Consider the following 21,794-nt stretch of genomic DNA (forward strand, 5'->3'; position numbering starts at 1 on the left):
TTTTAATCTTCACCAACTAGATACGCACAAACAGGTCTCTCATTTTTTCAGTTTGTATTTACTGTTAGTGAAGATAAGCATTTTTTTTTTCATCTAGTATTGATCACGTGTATTTCTTTTGCAGTTATTGGCTGTTCTTCGCCCATTGTTTACTGGGTATTTGGAGTGTAATGTTCCATTCTACAGAGCTTAAGATCAGAATAAAAGTATCATTTGAGGGCCTCCCCAGTGGCGCAGTGGTTGAGCGCTGGTTGCGAAGCTGCCCGCAGCCTCTGCAGCGTCGGTTCGATCCCCAGCTGCTCCCCGGCCACCAGAGGAGGGTCCCACATGGCGCGCAGACCTCTCCTGCCGCCCGCTGCTCCCCTCAGCAGTGTACTTCGGTCCTTCTGCCTGCTCTGCTCCCTGCTCTGGCTCTGGTGAATTCTCTCACCCTCCCGCACTTCTGACTGTACCCAGTGCTTGCATAAATAAATAAATAAATCTTTTTTAAAAAAAAAGTATCATTTGAATGGTGTTCTTTCCACCCCAGCAGATAGGAGCCCTGGGAGTTCCATTCCTTTCTGAAGCTTATCTTTAGGTTCTGCCCCGATGGGGCTATGGTGACTCCCAGGGAGTGGCATTTGCTGGTGAGCAGTACTCTGTAAAGATCTGCCCTTTCTCCCCGGCTCTCTGCACACCTAGCCACTCCCACCTCTGCCCTTGCCATGCAATCTCCCTCCAAAGAGGGAGAAGTAGGTTATATGTAACCCCCAACCTTCTCAAGCTTTCCATATCCAGTGGCATCTGGGCTACAGGTCAAAAACAAGTCACCTTTCCCCTCCCACATTCTCACTTCCCAGCAGGTCACCACCCACCTGTCCCCCATGCAGCCACCACCCAAGTTCCAATTACACAGGATTCAGAATTCGACTTGGAATGGTCTCCAAGTTAACATCTTTTCAAACCATTAAATGACCCCTGATTTAAAAGAAAAATTAAAAGGCTAATTGTCTTTTTTCAGATAGAAGATAAAAGTGTTCTTTAATATTAAGCTAATTTACAAGTAAAGGGCTAAAATAATTGCCAGCCTCTTTCCTCTTCACTTCCTAAAATTACTATGAAGGGAGGTTCAATCTGACTCAATTACATGGTTCACCAAAGCTGGGCTCCATTTTACAGAGAAGTTTTAATAACTAATTCTTTTTATGTGCATTCCCAGAGCCCAGATAAGCAGCCACTCCAGCTCAGGGATAAGAACTTTCCTGCTCCTATACTTTACCCAACTTCTGCTGTCCTGGAGTTGCCACGCCCTAGCCAGCCCACAGATGTGGAGTCCAGTTTCCAGATAAGACACAGGAATGCTTGGGATTAGATGTGATAGAGTAATTGGACCCAAAACTACATTACTTCTTACTGACAGGTAGGAATGCTGGGCCCTGCTACAAATACCAGAAACGCCTACAGGGCTTTCAGGAAACTTTCTGAGTCTTGAGAGGTGAATGTGGGCAGAAAGACACCCCTGGCATCTTTAAATGCTGCTAACCATGCACTGGCCCCTGCCAGGGGTTCTTTGCTGGCGTAGACCCACAGGCCTGGACACACTCTCTTGATTGGTTCACAACAGGCTGCACAGCAGCTCCAAAAGCTGGAGGAAGGGACTGTGCCAAGGACCAAGACAACACCTGTCAACGCCTGCCTTGCCTGGCAACAGGGAGAAGGTGGGGCAGCTGATGTGCACCCATCTCAAGGGTCACTGTCTACAAGTCCTCCAGGAAGGTAATTCTTGCCATGACACGGAGTCTGTAGCTCCCATAGCAGCCCAGTTTGGGCATCTGCACCAGTCACCCAGAAAGCAAGTACTGAGTGAAAGCAAGTACTTTCTCACTAGCTTCCTGGGCATCTCCCCTGTATCAGCCAGTCAATGTGGACCCTGGTACAGCATCTCAGATCACCCAATTCTGAGGCTACTCAAGATGGCGGGGCGGGGGAAAGGCCAGAATTCAGCCCACATCCCTCCTGCCTCTCTAAAATGAGCTGTGAAGCAGCTGAACATTAGGAGCGTGTGGCCATGTAGGGACAGCTCAGCGAAAACCCCTGGACACACCTCATGTGCTTCATCCAGCTCTCCCACCTTGAAGCCAAGACAGTCAGAGGTAGTAAATCCATCGCCCTCCATCTCCTGCCAAGGGGGAGAACTGACTCATGCCTGACCAGCTAGAAAACTACTGGTTCAGGGGTAAGCACATGATGTAGGAAATCAGAGGCCATCAGGAAGTGGTGTTCAATTTACCCCAACAGAGTGGACTTTACCACCAACAGAGGAGTGTCTCCCTAGAAATGAAGCCAACCCTGGAGGAGCAGAGCTGGTCAAAGATGTCTTGGTGGCAGCAAGACTAGATCAAGTCTTGCATCTCAGTCTTAGATCAAGGCAGGCCTGAAGCCATCCTCTAGAAGTCTCAGTTACAGGAGTCAATACATTTCTTACCTAAGTCACTTTTAAAATTGACTTTTAGGGCCTCCCCGGTGGCGCAGCGGTTGAGCGCTGGGTTGCAAAGCTGCCCGCAGCCTCTGCAGCGCCGGTTCGATCCCCGGCTACTTCCCGGCCACCAGAGGAGGGTCCCACATGGCGCGCAGACCTCTCCTGCCGCCGCTGCTCCCCTCAGCAGTGTACTTCGGTCCTTCTGCCTGCTCTGCTCCCCGCTCTGGCTCTGGTGAATTCTCTCACCCTCCCACGCTTCTGACTATACCCAGTGCATGTATAAACAAAACAAACAAACAAACAAACAAATAAATAAATAAATAAAGCATGCCTCTATTAAAAAAATAATAATAAATTTTTAAAAATTGACTTAAAATTTATATATAATCGATACAAAGATTTTAAGTACACAGTTCAATTAATTTGACAAATGTATATACCTTTATAAAAACAATCAAAATACAGGGCCTCCCTGATGGCACAAGGGTTAAGATCTCACTGATACCAAGCTATCGCCAGCTACTGTGGCCCGAGTTGGATCCCTGGCCAGGGAGTTGATCTGCATGGCCCAGCAGACTTCTCCTGTCTCGCCCGCTGCTTCCCTCAGCAGTGTATTTCACCCAATCTGCCTTTTCTGCTCCCCATTCTTTCTCTGGTGAATCCTTTCACCCCCTGCACCTATACCCCAGTTCTTGTATGCATAAATAAATAAAAATAAAAATAATCAAAATACACATTTTCATCCCCCAAGCAACCAATACTCTGGTTTCTAGGGTTTTGCCTGTTCTAGATCTTCATGTAAATGAACCAGAGAGTGTATGTACCCTTTTACGTCTGACTTATTTTGCTCAACATTATGTCCTGAGAATTGTCCCTACTGCTGCATTTATGAGCAGACTATTCCTTTTTATTGCTGCTTATCTACCTAAGTCATTCCCAAGTGGATTTTCCAGCACCTGCAACCGAAAAAGTCCTAACTAGAATAAGTTCACTCTGACACAGACCACAATGCCCTTGGTACATGGTCAGACATCCAGCTGGGAAATAAGTATTTAAGAGAAGAAGCCAGGGAATACTGGAAGCACTTAATTTGGAAGAAAGGAAATAATTCCTAATCTATTCCTGCAGAGACAGGCACCAGAAAGTTAGAGGGGCCAGGCCACCGAGGGGGCGGACTCAGAGAATACAGAGAGGAAGACCTCCCCCACTGGGACCCCACTCTGGGCAGTGCCTGGCACCAGGCTCCCCTCCACCCAAGCGAATGAGGCCCTTCTTCCACACAGCTAAAGATAAAGCCCACACATGGAGATGTGTTTTCAGGAAAGTGAAGCCACTGTGTGAACTTGAGGTCTCTAGGTCAGGAGTAAGACTGAGTAAGGGGTGTCAGTAGTCTTGTGGCTAAAGCACCTCACAAAGCACAGGGCAGCGCAATGCTTTCAGTTGCTTCTCTAGCACAAAGATATTTTCTCTGCCTTTCTCATTTCTTCTAGTTATGCAATCACTCACTCAACCACCAAACTCTAGGGAAAAAAAAAAATACTGTGAGTTAGCCAGAAGCTGTCAACCAGAAAGAACAGAAATAGCATGTGATACCCTGTAATACACACATATATCTAATTTTACTTCACCACATTGGAGATTCCAGGCAGGTTGGATGGAGAAGCTAGTTTTTGCACATGGGTAAGAATAAAACCATGAGGGCCTCCCTTGTGGGGCAAGGGGTTAAGACACAGCACTATAAAGCTATCCGCAGACATTGCACCACAAGTTCGATCCCCGGCCAGGGAGGTGACCCACATGACGCAGCAGACCTCTCCTGACTCACCCGCTGCTCCCCTCAGCAGTGTATTTCAGCCAATCTGCCTGTTCTGCTCCCCACTCTGTCTCGGGTAAATCCTCTCTCCCCCCACCCACATCTCTGGCCTGGACCCCAGCTCTTGTATGCATAAATAAATAAATCTTTAAAAAAAACAAAACCAAACATTAAAAGAAAAAAAAAAGAATAAAACCATGAATTTGGCCTTTGGAAGTAGCTCTCCTGATCTTCGAGGATCTTTACCAATTTAGGGGCTGTAGATGCCCTCAGCTACCTCCCTCCAGCATCCCAATCCCTATATATGGCGGGTGGGGGGAGGTAATGTGGGAGGTAGAAGGGGCTCACACAGCACTCAGAATATAAATCAACACTTAGGTACTACTAGAGACTCCTGCTTCAGTCAGTCCTACAAATCTTTTTTTTTTAAAAGATTTATTTATTTGTTTGTTTGTTTGTTTGTTTGTTTTGTTTATACAAGCACTGGGTACAGTCAGAGGCGTGGGAGGGTGAGAGAATTCACCAGAGCCAGAGCGGGGAGCAGAGCAGGCAGAAGGACCGAAGTACACTGCTGAGGGGAGCAGCGGGTGGCAGGAGAGGTCTGAGCGCCATGTGGGACCCTCACCCAGCAGCCGGGGATAGAACTGGCGCTGCAGAGGCTGCGGGCAGCTTCGCAACTCAGCGTTCAACCGCTGTGCCACTGGGGAGGCCCAGTCCTACAAATCTTGATAAGCACCTACTGCGTGCCATTGACAGTTTTCAACATACCAAATGAATAACAAAGCTTTTACTATCACCAGAATTTCCATGAAGTAAATAAATTTCCAGGCACAATGAATGATCTGCTATTTCAACTGGTGGGATGCACTCCCCAATAGTTAAGTCTTTATCTAGAAAGCAAGTCTGTGTAGGGTAGAGATGGGGGCTGGCATATGTGTATGCTTCTGTAATTAGTTTTCATAATTTATGTGCTTTTTTTTTAAGATTTATTTATTTATGCATATAAGAGCTGAGGTGTAGGCCAGAGGTGCAGAGGGTGAGAGGATTCACCACAGATAGAGTAGGGAGCAGAACAGGCAAATCGACTGAAATACACTGCTGAGGGGAGCAGTGTGTGAGACAGGAGAGGTCTGTTGCGCCATGTGGGTCAGTTCCCTGGCATGGGTTTGAACTTGTGCTGCAGTGGTTGCAGATCACTTCACAATGCTGCATCTTAACCCCTTGTGCCACCAGGGAGTTCCCTGTACTTTTTTAAAAAAAGATTTATTTATTTTGGCCTCCCTGGTAGATTGAGACAGAACTGTGAAGCTGTCCAGAGCTGGGGAGATACCCACATGGCACGGCAGACCTCTCCTGTCTCACCCACTGCTCCTCTCAGTGCTGTTCAGTCCTTATGCCTGTTCTGCTCCCGCTCTGTCGCTGGTGAATTCTCTCACCCACCCCCAATCTCTGGCCTGTACTCCAGCACTTGTATGATGAATAAATAAATCTTTAAAAAAAAAAAAAGATTTATTTATTTATGCATACAAGCACTGGGGTACAGGCCAGAGGTGCAGGGGGTGAGAGGACTCACCAGAGACAGAGTGGGGAGCAAAATAGGCAGATCGACTGAAATACACTGCAGAGGGGAGCAGCGGCAAGGCAGGAGAGGTCTGCTGCGCCATATGGGTCAGCTCCTTGGCGGGCTGGGGATTGAACTCGTGCTACAGTGGCTGGCTACAGTGGTTGGTGACAGCTTGATAGCACTGTGTCTTTAACTCCAGTGCCGCCAGGGAGGCCCACAATTTATGTACTTTTATAACGCAAATAACACTGGAGAAAAAGAAGCAACTGAAGTTGTTTTTGATTGCATGCCCTTTCCTCTCCTTACTTTCACGGAGACCTGGGGTCCCCCTCAGGGCATATGGCCACAGGAGACTGCTTGGATCTGACATGAAAGGCCAGAAGGATGGCACCCCCCACACACACCCGCATCCTTGGTGCTATGGGCAGGAGACCTGGCTCCCCTTCCGGCCTCCAGGCCTGCTGCCTGACAGCCAGTCCTCTGGCTGAACCACACCTGCAGTTCACTGTCCTCTGTGGCCACCTCCAGTGCAGCCTTTGTGTCACGAGACCCTGGTATCTGAGCCAAAGGAGGAAGTGGTGATCAGGCTAAAGCCAATGCTTAGTCCCATCAGGTGTTGACTTGGGATCTGTCCAAATTGCCCCAGGAAACAAGGGACATTTACAGTGTCACAGATCATCACATGGACTCTCCTCTGAGTCACCCTGAAAATTCTTTTTCTGCTTGGGGATCCGGCTTTGTCAGCCAATCCTCAGGGCTACTGGTGTGCACCAGGGCAGGTAGGCAGACCCTCAGCAAGACCATGGTCAGCCTGCATTTGGCCTGGCCTCCAGGACCTGGCTCAGACCATGGTGGGGCATGGGCCAGGGAGGGGGCAACAGCACTAACCTTCACACCCCTCTACGTTCCTCCCTTCCCACTGAGGAAAGGATTGAAAGCTCCAAGGGGACAGGTCCAAACAGCTGGAAAGGAAGTCATCACTGCCCAGTAAAGTTGGAGCTGATGAGCCCATGACCCACGCTGGCCCCACAGACTCATCCCAGGGCCTCCCCACTACAGTGTGCTCGTAAACCATGCACATACGTGTCTAACATGAAATCACACCCACTAAGATGAATAGTGCAGGGAAGGAGCTAGGAGGAGCCTCTGAGAGAGAGAGAGAGAGAGAGAGAGAGAGAGAGAAAGAATTCTCTTTCCTTCTCTCCTGCAGCCTCAAGGAAGTCCCAGAGAAAACAGGGACTGTAAACAGGTCACAGTGAACCTTGGGGCCCCATCCAGCCTGGAGGTTTCGGTGAATAAGAAACAACTTCTCCAGCTCCTGAGTAAAAACAATGCGATCTAAATTCATTTTGGGTCATTAGTGTTCCCAAGGGATGCAGAGGCACAGATAAGGGCTGACAATGCTGGACTTTGTCCTCTCCTCTTCTTCCCAGTGCTAAGACTTTCATTAGGGCCTTAACAGAGTTGCAGAAATCTTCCTCTTGTTTTCCTCTAGCTGGTGTTTCTTGTATCCAGGAACAGGTTTTCCTGAGGGTCTTAGGAGCCCCGGGACTGGGACCCGAGCTGTTCTCAGGATGCAGAGTTTGGGAAGCTTTGAATACTCTGCATTGAGCCACTGGCCAGAACTCAGATTCCTTCAAGACTTTCACTAGGATGAACAGAAAACTCTGAGAAAATGAAGACCCATTTCTACTGGACATTCTTTTAAATAATCTATAACTTTTATAGCTAAGAGTCAACAGAAGCTGAAGAGAGAAATGTGATATTGCAACAAAGAAAGTAATGGTTTGCTTTGAATTCAGAGACCCCTCCCTGCAAGTTGCCAGTTCAGGAGACCAGGGTCTATACTGGGGTATCCATGCCTGAACTGGGGCAAAGTATGTCTATGTCCCCAGTAAAGCCCCCATGTAAAGCCCCCATGTCCCCATGTAAAGCCAAGTCCTACATGACCCCCAAGAAGACCCTGATTTACAGGGAACTTCCCCTCCTGCCAATGATTGTCCCTGCATTCAGAGTCCAGGCCCAGCTGATAGAGGGGACTTTTGGGTAATTAGTTATCATATTTTGTGCAAGTCACACAAAACAGAGTTGAAGCTCTGAATATGGACCATGGACTCCCCCACTTTTTCATCTCTGACTAAAGCAGAGAAGCCAATTCCTATTGAGGAATGGCTGTGTCATCGGGACAAAATACTAACTCCCAGCACTGCTGGGCACCCCAGCTAAGGAGGCCCACTGTGAAATGTCACAGAAGCCATATTGAATCAGGGTCTTGAGTGTGCCCCAGAACCTGACGGGGTCAGGCTCAGAGCTGTCACTCAATAAATGCTTTCTGAATGCATGGAGCAGAATGACATTTTTAAGAAAGGGGGTGGGGTGGGAGGGGAGACATGATAAAGAGAACAGGATGAAAGAAGTTTGACTTCAGAAGACATTAATTTGGTTCTGTAAGTGTGTGCAAAAGTCTGAAAAGTCCAAAGACAAGATGGGAAATCTGCCCTGGGGTGCCCTTTTCTTCAGTTGGGGGGGCAGGGAGTTCCTTACTTATTGCCCCTGGTTGGCTTGTCCACCCAATTTATGCAGCAGTTATTTCCTATCCTTGTCTCCCCCTTGCCTTCTGGGACCCTCCACAGCTTGTTCTCTTTCCCATGAATCTTCAACTCTCCAGCCCCTCCTAAAACAAACCAGTCTTCTTGCTCCTCTCCCTTCTCCCACAATAACCCAATTGACTTTACCACCAACTCTCTAATCCCTTACTATTAACAACCCTCTAAAGCCCTTCTGAGTCGTCAACTTCATCTCTCCACTAAAATGATTCTCTTCTCACAGCCTCATCAACACACCATTCTCCTGTCTTGCCTCCCAATTCTCTACCTGATCCTTAAGTAGAGATGTCATTCCCCTCTGTCCTGGATCCTTTTTCACCTAATATCCAACCACCACCCTCAACAAAGCCACATCTCCATCCTGGATGCTCTCATGGCTGCTGGACTGGGGGACTCCTCACTGGGATCACCACTGGGGTACCCCCTGGAGACCTCCTGGTTCTCCATCTTACTGAAGTGCATGACCATCCATCTAGACACCCACAACAGGCATTTTCAGTCCCATCAGCAGAACCTTAAATTCCTACCATATCCTGTCCTGTTAGTTCTTTTTTTTTTTTTAAGATTTTTATTTTATTTATGCATATAAAAACTGGGGTACAGGCCAAAGGTACCAGGGGTAAGAGGATTCACCAGAGAGAGAGTGGGAAACAGAACAGGCATATTAACTGAAATACACTGCTGAGGGGAGCAGCAGGCAAGACAGGAGAAGTCTGCTGTGCCGTGTGGTTTATCTCCCCGGTCGCGGATAGAACTTGTGCTGCAGAGGCTACGGATAGCTTCATAGTGCCGACTTTATCCCTTGTGACACAAGGGAGGCCCCCATCCTGTTAGTTCTTTCCATCCCTACTGATACCACCTTTGCCCAGGGGTGCCTGTCTCCACCTTGTGACACAAGGGAGGCCCCCATCCTGTTAGTTCTTTCCATCCCTACTGATACCACCTTTGCCCAGGGGTGCCTGTCTCCAACGTGGACCCCTAATTTAAGAGAGACGACCAAGCTGGTGGGGAGAGTGGCTGGTGAGGCTATGTTTACACATCACTTTACAGAACTGAAAGAAAAGTCATCAGCAGTCCTTATCAAAGTAAGAAGAGCAGAGACAATGGAGATTACAGGGAACTAAATCCCAACTCCTCCCTGCTGGCTCCACCGCTGCCTCTCCCCACCCCCGCCCTGTGACCACTCAGCAGTCAACATGGTCTCTGTGACATGACTCTCCCTTGTCTGGTCCTGCTTTCAACACTTCAGTGGCTGACGAGGTTCCCTGGTTCCTTAGCAGGACACGTGACCTAGTTTCCACTTACACCCCCACACCTCAGAGGGTCCCCTAACAAGAACTCATAATTCCATCAGTTCCCTCTATCTGAAGGGTTCTCCCTCCCTCCTCACCTGGGCACATTTGTTTGAGGTCAAGCTGGCTTGGATGGCTGATGGGGAAAAGTGCATCATTAGCACCTGCTTGTCCTGGTACAAAGATCATTCTTTGGTCAGTATGATGTGGCATAATGATGACTACAAGGTCTCATTTTCGAAAGATGTTTCAAATTGTAAACCAATGATTCATCTTATTTCTTAGCCATGATTCTCTTGTCTACCACCAGAGAAACAGCCTCTAAAAATGCCTTGCACCCTTTACTTCCCCTTGCCGTCCACTCTTTCCTGTGCATATCCTCCCTGGGAAACCTGTCTGGAAACTGCAGACATTATCTTCACAGTGTTCTCCATCTCTTCTGCCCACCCCCTGCACCTGCCCCCAGGTGCTGCTAAGTCCAGACCACCACCTCACATGACATTCAGGGAGGAAATGAAGTCCCCCAAAGCTCACGGACTTGCTGGAGGTTGCACAGCAATTTTGTGGGGTGGCAGTCAGGTTCTGGAGGCCCACGACTAAAATCTAGGGATTCCCAGGCCTGTCCTTCTGGAATTCCATGGCCTGTGATCCTCTGTCCCAAATGCCACACATAATTAGAAGTTACAATCCTGTAATTCCATGATGACATCTTTAAACTTAAATATACCTTAAAACTACTCTCTCTCTCTTTTTTTTTTTTTTAGTGCTAAAAGCAATTTAACCAGACTATAACCACTCTGCCCTCACCTGTTTCCGCCTCCCCTCGCCTCCCCTCTCCTTATCGCCCTCCAGTCCTGCCCAGCCCCAGAGACCACTGCTTCTCATTAGGAGCAAAAGCCCAAAGGCTGTGTCACACGGGAGACAGAGAAAAGTGCCAAAAGCATTTACCCACAGGATCCTTGGGCTTTGAACAATTAAGAATTGATTGTTCTGTGGCAAACAGTTTCACTTCCCTGTTTATAATTAGGTATTCTGCCCTGGGTCATACATGTTATAAAACAACATCTCTCAACCCACTCGGTCAAACCTGGCCCACCTCCAAGGGCTATTTTTAGACGCGCAAAAGCCCTACGAGAAGGAAGGGTGGAAGGTGTCCCCAGGACTGCAGGATCCAAATCCTCTTTGGACCTTGCAGCCCAGGCGTTGCTGCCCATGGGCAGCCCGGGGAGCTGGGGCTGCTCTCCAGGGCAGACAAACAGCCGCGGGGTGTGCCTGGGGTCTCCAGGACCCCGGAACCCCCCCGCAAGCCCTGACTCTCCGCCTCTTCTCCAACAACCAGGTAAATGCGCTTTAGCGCAACGAGAGAAGGCGCGAGTCCGCGGCCGGCACCGCTGGGCGCCCGCGCGCGCCTGAGCTGCAGGTGGTGGAGGAAAGGGCGACGCCCGAGGTCACCGCCAACCAGCCCCTCGCCCCGCTCCTTAGAAGCGGTCACTGCGGGCATTCTGGAGGCAAAAGGAGCCGCCAGCCCGCCTGGGGTGGTCCTTTATCCACCCGCGCCCCCGGGGCAAGCCCTGGGGGAAGCAGGTCTCCAGTTCCAGGGCGCCGCGCGGCCGAGGGCACCCGATCAACTAGAAACCGGTTCCTTGCCCAGACGCTCAGGACCACCGGTGGGGCGACCCCGAGCACCCCTCTGGCCCCCATTCTTCGGGGGCACCTGTGGAGCGGCCCCAGAAGCGGCCCCAGGAGCGCCCCTCTCCGCGAGCCGCGGAAGTCACCTCCTCCCAGCAGCCGAGGGCCCGGCGCCCCTCACCCCGGCCTCCGGCCCTCCCGCCCCAGGCCAGTGCACCCACCCCCGCCCCTCCCCGCCCGGCCTGGCCGCCCCAGGCCCGCGCTCCGCGCCCCCTGCACCGCCTAGGGGGGGTGTCGGTCAGCAACCCGCAGGCTGCCCGCCTGCCCGAAGGCACCTACCTTCCGAAAGTAGCCGTCGCCTTTCTCTTCCAGCGGCTGGGGGGCCGCGGGCAGCAGCGCGTCCGTCATGCTGGCGGCGCGGGAGCGGAGAGCAGAGTGTGGCGGAGCAGCTGCCCGGGCCCTAGAGGGAGCCAGGCCCGCCCCGCAGCCCTGGAGATCCGGCCCGGCCCGCCCCCGACCCCGCCCCGGCTCCGGATTGGCTGAGCGCAGCCGGCGCCCCAAGCCCGAGGCTCCCGGAGCTGATAGCCGGGGCGCCCCGCGCGCAGCGGGTCCCTCGCGAGCCGCCTCCGGGCTGTAATGCGGCCGTCGTTGCTGTTTCGACGCCCTGGGACGGACCGGGAGGCTCCGCGGTGCAGCGAGGCCCGGCTGGGGCTCCGGACCCTCTCCGGACCCGTGGGAGGACATGCAGAGCGCGCGGGGCGAGTCGCGACCCCTCGGCTTCCCTCGCGGGAGCGCGGCCGCGGCGGTCACTGCGCCCAGACCCCGCGCTGCGCCCTGGGCGGAGCGGCCAGGAACACCTTGGCGCGGGATGGGGCTGACCCCCGGCCGAGTCCGGGACGCCGATGGAGATCCGCCGCGCCTGCAAGGGTCTGGATAGAGTGACCGAGGCCATTCCAGGAGGTCAACGCTTGGAATCTCCTCCCTCGCTGCAGAAACTAGTCGGAGCCACTGGGGGTCGTGGATCGCGCTGGGAGAGGGGTGTCGCCTAGGGGGGGATCCCCAGCGAGGGTTTTAAGCCCAAGAGACTCGGCGGATGTCCTTAAACACCTTTCTTAATCACTACTATAGAACTCAGTTTTTTTCAACTGCAAAATGGGGTCAGATCACCCTCTCTCGGCCTAGTCGGAGATATTACAACGAGAGCTCTCGGCTGAGGGTAGGAAAGCCTCTAGCTTAGAAGGGAAACGGAGATTGGGGTACTCTCACCCAACCCAACTCTCACCCAGGAGACTCCGGGAACAAAGGCCTGGCAGAGCTGGGTGCCTTGGCCCTTCGGGCCCCAGAGTCCCCAGAGCCCTCAGCCCTCAGGGTCATCCCCTCCTGGCCACTGGTACTACTGTCACTCCCTCCACCCAACTCCCACGAGGGACACCTTTGCGAAGTTGCTCTGAGTTGGGCGGTTTTAGAACAGAACGCAATCTGTTTTCAACACAAGTCAAGCATTTTCCCTCTTTAAAAAAGTGCCCCCACTTTTTTTTAGTTAGGGATTGTTCGAGAATTTTCAAATAAATAATGGCAACAAGTAAATATAAAAAAAATTCATCTTGTCATTACTGCCAAGTCCCAGACGCTGCACCAAAAAGAGAAAACAGGTGTTCGCGGGAAAAACTGTTCAAGAACCCTTGAGAGTCTGAACCAACTCAGCACTAGAGCTGTTGGGAAAACTGAGTGGCAGATGGCAAAAACTACCCTCCTCAGTGTCAGAAGTGTGTATGAAGTTAGTTTCAGCATATGATGGTCACTCTGTAATTAATCTATTGCCCTGGAAACATAACTCTCTGGCTGCTTCCAGTTGGGTGGTCACCCTATTTGATTTGTAATACTACTACTACTACTACTAACAACAATATAAGTTCTCAATCATAGAACCCCTACTGTAGCCAGTAAATTTATAACTATTGTTTCATTCTCAGGAATGAAACAGGACACACTCTGTTAGCAACAGAGATTGGTTTTCCTTCAGGCATGCTGACTCCAGTCATTTCTTATCATCTTCAGATTTTTGTCATTTCCTATTACCTTGAAGCTCCAGCTATTTGTCACATATACCAGTCACTTGTACTATTATTGACTTAGTAGTCTTTAAAGTTACTCATTTTATTTACTTTATTTTTTTTTCATTTTATTTACTTTAAAAGATGAATACCCATAGTGGAAAATCAGCACTGCTTTGTCCTACAGAGAGATACAACCCCAAATCTGTTATCTCATCTAACCTGACACCCTTGCCTTCTGATGCCGCTGCTTTTATTAATAATGAAGACCAAGGGCCTCCCTGGTGGCGCAAGGGGTTAAGCACAGCACTGTGAAGCTTTCTGCAGCCTCTGCAGCATGAGTTCGATTCCCAGCCTGCCAGGGAGCTACCCACATGGTGCATCAGACCCTCCTGTCTTGCCCACTGCTCCCTTCAGCAGTGTATTTCAGTCAGTATGCCTGTTCTGTTCCCTGCTCTGTCTCTGGTGGTGAATTCTCTCACCGCCCACCCCTGCATGTCTGGCCTTTATCCCAGTTCTTATATGCATAAATAAATAAATCTTAAAAAAAAATAATGAAGACCAAGAAAAAGAAGCACAGTATAAAGACACACTAGCCCATCCTAAGACTATCTTCAGAGGAAAAGGAGGAGCTCTCTTTGAGTCTCAAGGAGGCATCTCCTGACCACAGGAGCCCTCTGAGTGACACTCCTTTGGGCAGTACAGGACCAGATATTTCTAGACATTTCCAGGGCTCACTGTGTGGGGGTCCATTGGCCTGACCCTATTCTTTTTTCAAGATTTATTTATTTATACAAGCACTGGGTATAGTCAGAAGCGCGGGAGAGTGAGAGAATTCACCAGAGCCAGAGCCAAGAGCAGAACAGGCAGACTGACAAAAGTACACTGCTGAGGGGAGCAGCAGGCGCGTCAGGAGAGATCTGCGCACCCTGTGGGACCCTCCTCCAGTGGCTGGGGATTAACCGGCACTGCAGAGGCTGCCAGCAGCTTCCCAGCCCAGCACTCAACCGCTGTGCCACCTGGGAGGCCCATGGCCTGAACCTTTATCTCTGGCCCTGCTGTGATTAGGGATTGAGAGCTACTGCTGCTGTCCTAGCAGGAAAGTAACATTTAACTTCCTATTTGTGACCCCCATTGGTGGGGTGTCACCAAACACTGCCAACAAAGCCCTGCACTCCCAATAAAAAAGTTGGGGTGGGAATTTCTTTTTTTTAAGGATTTATTTATTTATGCATACAAAAACTGGGGTACAGGCCAGAGATGCAGGGGGTGAGAGGATTCACCAGAGACAGAGTGGAGAACAGAACAGACAGACTGATTGAAATACACTGCTGAGGGAAGCAACGGGCGAGACCGGAGAGGTCTGCTGCACCATGTGGGTAGCTCTCTGGCTGGCTGGGGCTCGAACTCATGCTGCAGAGGTTGCGGATAGCTTCACAGTGTTGTGCTTAACTCTTTGTGCCACTAGGGAGGTCCTGAGGTGGAAATTTCTGATATAGGAAATAGATTAAAATCCCATGGCAAATATCTATTTTTGTCAAGTTCTTGTTTTGTAATCTGGCTAAAGCCAGTGCTTTGCTTTACTGTCCAGTGACCCAGTTCCTCTAAGTTAAGTACAAGTCCTATCTCTTCAGACCTGCTAATCTGCAAAAGGGGCGTAGGCTTCTTTGAGGCAGCCTGCCATGCATCCCCTCTTGGGGAATCTCATGAAATTTACCAAGTTAAAAGCAGAAATTAAAGTAATAATTAAGTAAATAAAGTTCATTATAAGTGATAAAACATTTCATGATTTTTACCCCCCATATGGTAGAAATCAAAATCAAATGGTGCCACAAAAGAGCAGTGATTAGAAATGGCCACATCAGGCCTGGCAGTCAACTTGGTAAGATCCTTTTACCCCTCCTGATCTCAAGTTTCCCCAGCTATGAAATATGGGCTTACACATAGCAAATGTTTCTGGCATGCTTTCTCTGTGGCAGGTACTGTACTATGCCCTTTATATGCATTATCTCAGTTGTCCTCCTGCAACTCTATGAAACAGGTACTTTATCCTCCCCATTTTTCAGAGGAAGAAGCTGAGGGTCAGTGGTCACCAGCCTTGTAAGTTAGGATGGTGCTCCACCGCACACTGCTGTAACTACACTGGCCCCTGTGATTTAAAAGGAAAGCTATTTTCATTTCACAACATATGCAAACATTGCATCATGTTGTACACCTGAAACTAATATTATCTTATACGTCAATTACACTTCAATAAAAAAAGTCATAAAAAAAATAAAAGGAAAGAGGGGCCTCCCTGGGGCCTCCCCTGCTGCGCAGCGGTTGAATGCTGGGTTGCGAAGCTGCCCGCAGCTTCTGCAGGGCTGGTTCAACCCCCCCCCCCCCCCGCCACCAGGTGAGGGTCCCCATGGCACGCAGACCTTTCCTGCTGCCCGCTGCTCCCCTCAGCAGTGTACTTCGTCAGTCTGCCTGCTCTGCTCCCTGCTCTGGCTCTGGTGAATTCTCTCACCCTCCCGTGCTTCTGACTGTACCCAGCTCTTGTATAAATAAATAAATAAAATCCTTTAAAAAAAAAAAAAAAAAGACGGACCTCCCTGGTGGCCTAGGGGTTAAGTCTTAGCACTATTACTGCTATGGCCTGAGTTCAATCCCCGGGCAGGGAGGAAACCCACACGTGGCACAGCAGAATTCTCCTGTCTCCACACATGACACAGCAGAACTCTCCTGTCTTCCCCGCTACTCCCCTTAGCAGTGTATTTCAGTAGATTTTCCTGTTCTGCTCCCTACACTGTCTCTTGTCAACTCTCACCCCTCATACCTCTGGCCTAAACTCCAGTTCTCCTATGCATAAATAAATAAAAATAAACCTTTAAATAATAAAAATAAAAGGAAAGATATTCTGGCATATTGGGAGCAAGTGATAATAGATTAAAATAAATGAATGACAGAATGTCAAAAAATACCAAGTACTGGTGAAAATGTGAAGCAGCCAGAATCTCAATCATTGCTTGTGAGAGTGTAAATTGATTTGGCCACTTTACTTTTTTTTAAAGATTTATTTATTTATTCATAAAAGAACTGGGGTACAGGCCAGAGGTGTGGGGGGTGAGAAGATTCACCAGAGACAGAGTGGGGACCAGAACAGGCAGACTGAGTGAAATACACTGCTAAGGGGAGCAGCCAGCGAGTCAGGAGAGGCCTGCTGCGCCATGTGGGTTTCTCCCTGGCCGGGGATTGAACTTGTGCTGCAGTGGTTGCAGATAGCCTGATAGGTTGAATCTCAATCCCTTGCGCCACCAGGGAGGCCCCATGATTTGGCCACTTTAGAATTGTTTGACATTTTCTACTAAAGCAGAACATATGGGCCTTTCTGGTAGCCTAAGGGTTAAGTCTCAGAGCTGTCACCACTATGGCCTGAGTTTGCACCCCAGCCAGGGAGCTAACCCACATATGGGTTAGCTAACCCACATATGTCTCGCCTGCTGCTCCCTTCAGCACTCTGTTGCTAATGAATCATCTCAAACCACCACTCCCCCACCCCCACTCCAAACCTCTGGCCTATACTCCAGTTCTTCGATGCACAAAAATAAATAAAAATAATAAAATAAAATAATTAATGCAGAACATATGCATAACTTATGACCCAGCAATCCAAATCTAGGTATATATGCAGCAGAAATGCATAAATATGGTCACTATAAAACATCCATAAGAATGCTCATTGCTGTACTTTTCAAAGTAGTCACTAACTAGGTAACTATCCAAGTGACCATTAACTGTAGAATATATAAGTGAATTATGGCAAGCCCACATAATTAAACATTGTGCACAATGAAAATGAGCACATTACCATTATAAGCAACACCTATGTTGTGAGCAACATATTTTGCCCACAAATACATTGTTGAATAAAAGAAGTCAGAAGAGGGCCTCCCTGGTGGCGCAGCGGTTGAGCGCTGGATTGCGAAGCTGTCTGCAGCCTCTGCAGCGCTGGTTCGATTCCTGGCCACCAGCGAGGGTCCCACATGGCACGACAGACCTCTCCTGCCTCGCCCGCTGATCCCCTCAACAGTGTATTTCGTCACTCTGCCTGTTCTGTTCCCAGCTCTGGTGAATTCTCTCACCCTCCCATGCTTCTGACTGTACCCAGTGCTTGTATAAATAAATAAATAAATCTTTTAAAAAAATAAAATATTAAAAAATAATAATAAAATAAAATGTGTCCACTATGGAATTATTGCTTCCAGGATTCTGCAAATTTTCTATTTCTGGATCTGTACTTTGTGAATATGCATAGTGTACTTATATTTACATGTACTTATGAACTATGTACTTATGATTTTTGTGTTTTCTGTACATGTTTTATATTTCTTTTTTTAAAAGATTTATTTATTTATGCACACAAGAGCTGGGTGTATGCCAGAGTTGTGGAGTGCTGAGAGGATTCACCAGAGATAGAGTGGGGCACAGAACAGGCAGATTGACTGAAATACACTGCTGAGGGGAGCAGTGGGCAAATCAGGAGAAGTCTGCTACACCATGTGTTACCATGTGGATCCACCATGTGGATCAGCTCTATGGCCAGGGATCGAGCTGGTGCTACGGTGGCTGCAGATAGCTTCATAGTGCTGAGACTTAACCCCTTGTGCCACCGGGAGGCCCACATGTTTTATATTTCAATAAGAAACAATGTAAAGAAATGAGTGACATTGGTCCCCAAGCATACAGAGCAGGGTACTTCGCATGTCACAAGCCATCATCCCCTTGCCAGCACCACAGTGTGACTATGAGGAAGAAGTTACTCCCCATCTCTCTCTCTGCGGCTTTCCTGATAAGATTCTGACATTGGGGCCTCCCTGGTGGCACAGCAGTTGAGCGCTGGGTTGCAAAGCTGCCCGCAGCTTCTGCGGAGCCAGTTCGATCCCCGGCTGCTCCCCTGCCACCAGAAGAGGGTCCCACATGGCGCGCAGACCTCTCCTGCCGCCGCTGCTCCCCTCAGCAGTGTACTTCGGTCCTTCTGCCTGCTCTGCTCCCTGCTCTGGCTCTGGTGAATCCTCTCACCCTCCCGCGCTTCTGACTGTACCCAGTGCATGTATGAATAAATAAATAAATCTTTAAAAAAACATATGACTCAAAAATTAAAAAAAAAAAAAGATTCTGACATTGGTGCTTTCTTGTGTGCCTGAAGGAGAAGGGGAGTGTATGCAGTGTTTAGGCTGCGACAATGTTGCATAAAATACTTGCTGTTTCTATGTTCCTGCTGCTAAGAATCAAGAGTATTGGGCTGTAAGTAACCAGGGTCACAGATAAAATACCCAGTTGCTCCTTCTGAGGCCAGGGGACCTCAGAGAGCTACTTCCTGGTGTGACAAGGGACTTTGAAGGGTTTATTGTCCCCTGAACCTCAGTATTCAGGAATTAAGGAGTTTGGCTATTACTGTTATACCAAATGTTCATGATTTTCAGGAATCCAATTAAGTAAAACTCTCAGTAATAAATTAATTGGTCTCTTCTTGCCACTTCAGAAACTATATACTGCAAGAAAATGAGTTTGGGTAATTTAGAACTAAAATCATAGAACTTCCTGGTTTGTCTAAACCCCCGGCCTTCTTTACTTTCAAAATCTACATTTACATTCACAATGACAATTGGTCAAATGATGACCCTGGTGCCCTCCAAGTTTCAGGAAAGAAAAAGCTGCCTTGCCTTTAGTACATTAGTGCATACTAATACATACAACACTTTTTTTTAAAAAGATTTGTTTATTTATTTATGCATACAAGAACTGGGGTACAGGCCACAGGTGTGGGGGGTGAGAGGATTCACCAGAGATAGAGTGGGGAACAGAACAGGCAGAATGACCAAGTACACTGCTGAGGGGAGCAGTGGGTGAGTCAGGAGAGGTCTGCTGCGTCATGTGGGTAGCTCCCTGCCTGGGGATCAAACTCATGCTACAGAGGTTGCGGACCACTTCATTGTGCGATGCTTAACCCCCTGCACCGCCAGGGAGGCCTCCACACAACACTTTTATTTTTTATTTTTTTTAAAGATTTATTTATTTATACAAGAACTGGGGTACGGGTCAGAGGCGTGGGAGGCCAAGTGAAAACCAAGCCACCAAGATAAATGCCTTTTGGAAAGAATACCCTGGGTGTAGCTAAAAAAAAATATCCAAGTAATACAATGTGGTGAATATGTATCCTTTCCACCTTGATGTCCTTTATCAGTGCAGCCACTGTAACTGGTTTCCTTAGGGAGTTTACAGGAGCTGTATTGTGCATATGATAGTATATTTGTGGATATATTGTGCCCTTCATTGTATATGTAACAGCCACAATAAATGTTTTACACAAACAGCAGGATGTTTTGCATTCTGTCTCACCTCTTTTGTTCATTGAACAACCTCCAGTTGGCCCTCTCTATCCAAGGGTTCTACTTCTGCAGATTCAATCAACCCTGGGTATAAAATAAGTGATATGTAGTTAGGCCTATAATGGTTGTGTCTGTATTAAATACACAGATTTCTCCTTGTCGTTATCCTCTAACAATATAGCAAAATAGCCGTTTAACTAGCATTTCCGTTGCAGGTATTTAAGTAATGTAGAGATGACATAAAGTATAAGGGAGAAAGCAAATACTACATCATTTTATGTAAGGGATTTGAGCATCAAGGATAGGGTACTGGAATCAATCTCCCAAGCCTATCAAGGGACAAATATATGTTGGAGGTCATTCACCATCAAGATTCTTAAAAAATATTTATTTTATTTGTTTATGCATACAAGAGCTGGGGTGTAGGCTGGAGTTGTGGGGGGGTGGCGAGAGGATTCACCAGAGACAAAGTGGGGAGCAGAACAGGTAGATCTACTGAAACACACTGCTGAGGGGAGCCTTGGGGAAAAATAGGAAAGGTCTGCAAGCCATATGGGTCAGCTCCCTGGCAGGCTAAGAATTTAACTCATGCTGCAGTGGCTGCTGATATCACCTCATAGTGCTGAGACTTAACCACTTGCGCCACTAGGGAGGCCCTGGAATCATTTTGAATCTTCCTTGTTCACATATCTGACTATTCACTGGGACCATGGCTAGGTCATAGGCAGGACTACCTACACATAGACTCTCCTTGTGGGCTGGATTTCCTCACAAGGGCGTCCCAAGACACAAAAAAATGAAGCTGCCAATATCTTAAAGAAATTTCCATTGTGTGTGAAATGTTATATAGTCGCTTTCACTGAATTCTTTTGGTCCAGGTAATCATGGAGCCCAGATTTAAGAGGAAGGTGCTACAGGGCAAACCCCGATATAAAATTGGTTGACTGACTTTGGGTCCTCACCCGCATGCTTAAAGGGGACTTATTAAAGCTAACCTGCAGACATACAAAAAAAGGTTGATAAAAGGTTTATTTACAAGTGAAAGGGGAAATGGGAAATGAATAACTCAGGGAGAAAGAGGGAGATAAGTTGGTAAATACTGACCTGGAATCCCAATGACCCCCCAAGCTGGCGAAAAAGCTAGCACTCCGTGTGGCCAAGAGGGTGACCCCTCGCCACATGGCCCGTTAAATACTCAAACTGAGAGCCTAATTGCTTAAGTCTGCCCTCAGGTCCTCTCAACCCTCCCTTTGATGATCATGGAAGTTGTAGTTCCCAGGTCCTGAGGATGGAGTCCACAAAGCCTGTGTGGAATTTGCTCAGGACATCTTTTCCTCCTAACAAAGGGAGTGAGAATTCACTTCTGGATGGGAGACTTGTCAAACAATTTGGGGCTAAGTTTTTTTTGTTTTGCTGTTTCCTACATTCCCTTTATTATTTTAAGTAATAAATTTGTTTTATTGAGGTAACATTAGTACTACACTGCAAAGGTCCCAAGATTATATTTTCTCACTAAGATCACCACCAAATGTCCAGTTGTTACAGGACAGGGAGAGGGGCACCCAGAACCCCCCAAACTTGCCTACTCTAAATAGATTTTGCCATCTGCCACATCAAGATAAAACATATAGGGCCTCCCTGGTGGCACAAGTATTTAAGCACAGCACTGTGAAGCTGTCCACAGCCTCTGCAGCTTTGGATTGCTCCCTGGATGCTCACCTGGCCAGGGAGCTACCCACATGGCACAGCAGACCTCCCTTGTCTTGCCCACTGCTCCCCTCAGCAGTGTATTTCAGTAGATCTGCCTGTTCTCCCCACTGTCTCTGGTGAATCCTCTCACCCCCTGCACCTCTGGCCTGTACCCTAGTTCTTATATGCATAAATAAATAAATCTTTTTAAAAACGATAAAACATATAAGACCCTTAATGCAAATGAACTTCAATACAATTAGTGTGCACTGCAGAAAAGACAGAAAATATGGTTTTTAAATCAAGCACCCAAAGTTA

At 48.4% G+C, this 21,794-nt stretch overlaps 1 protein-coding gene across 1 annotated transcript in view; it reads right to left on the bottom strand.

Moving 5' to 3' along the window:
• RHPN2 (rhophilin Rho GTPase binding protein 2) overlaps nucleotides 1-11,770 on the bottom strand; it is a gene marked incomplete at both ends in the record, with an annotated part of 53,340 nt that extends 41,570 nt beyond the window's left edge. The window contains one exon of the mRNA XM_084257345.1: nucleotides 11,702-11,770. Coding sequence (XP_084113471.1) covers nucleotides 11,702-11,770 — 69 coding nt within the window. The remainder of the gene's footprint in view (nucleotides 1-11,701) is intronic.
• Between the last annotated feature and the right edge of the window lie 10,024 nt (nucleotides 11,771-21,794).

Source organism: Talpa europaea (genome assembly GCF_964194135.1).
Source record: "Talpa europaea genome assembly, chromosome: 16".
In the NCBI taxonomy this organism is placed as follows: domain Eukaryota; kingdom Metazoa; phylum Chordata; class Mammalia; order Eulipotyphla; family Talpidae; genus Talpa; species Talpa europaea.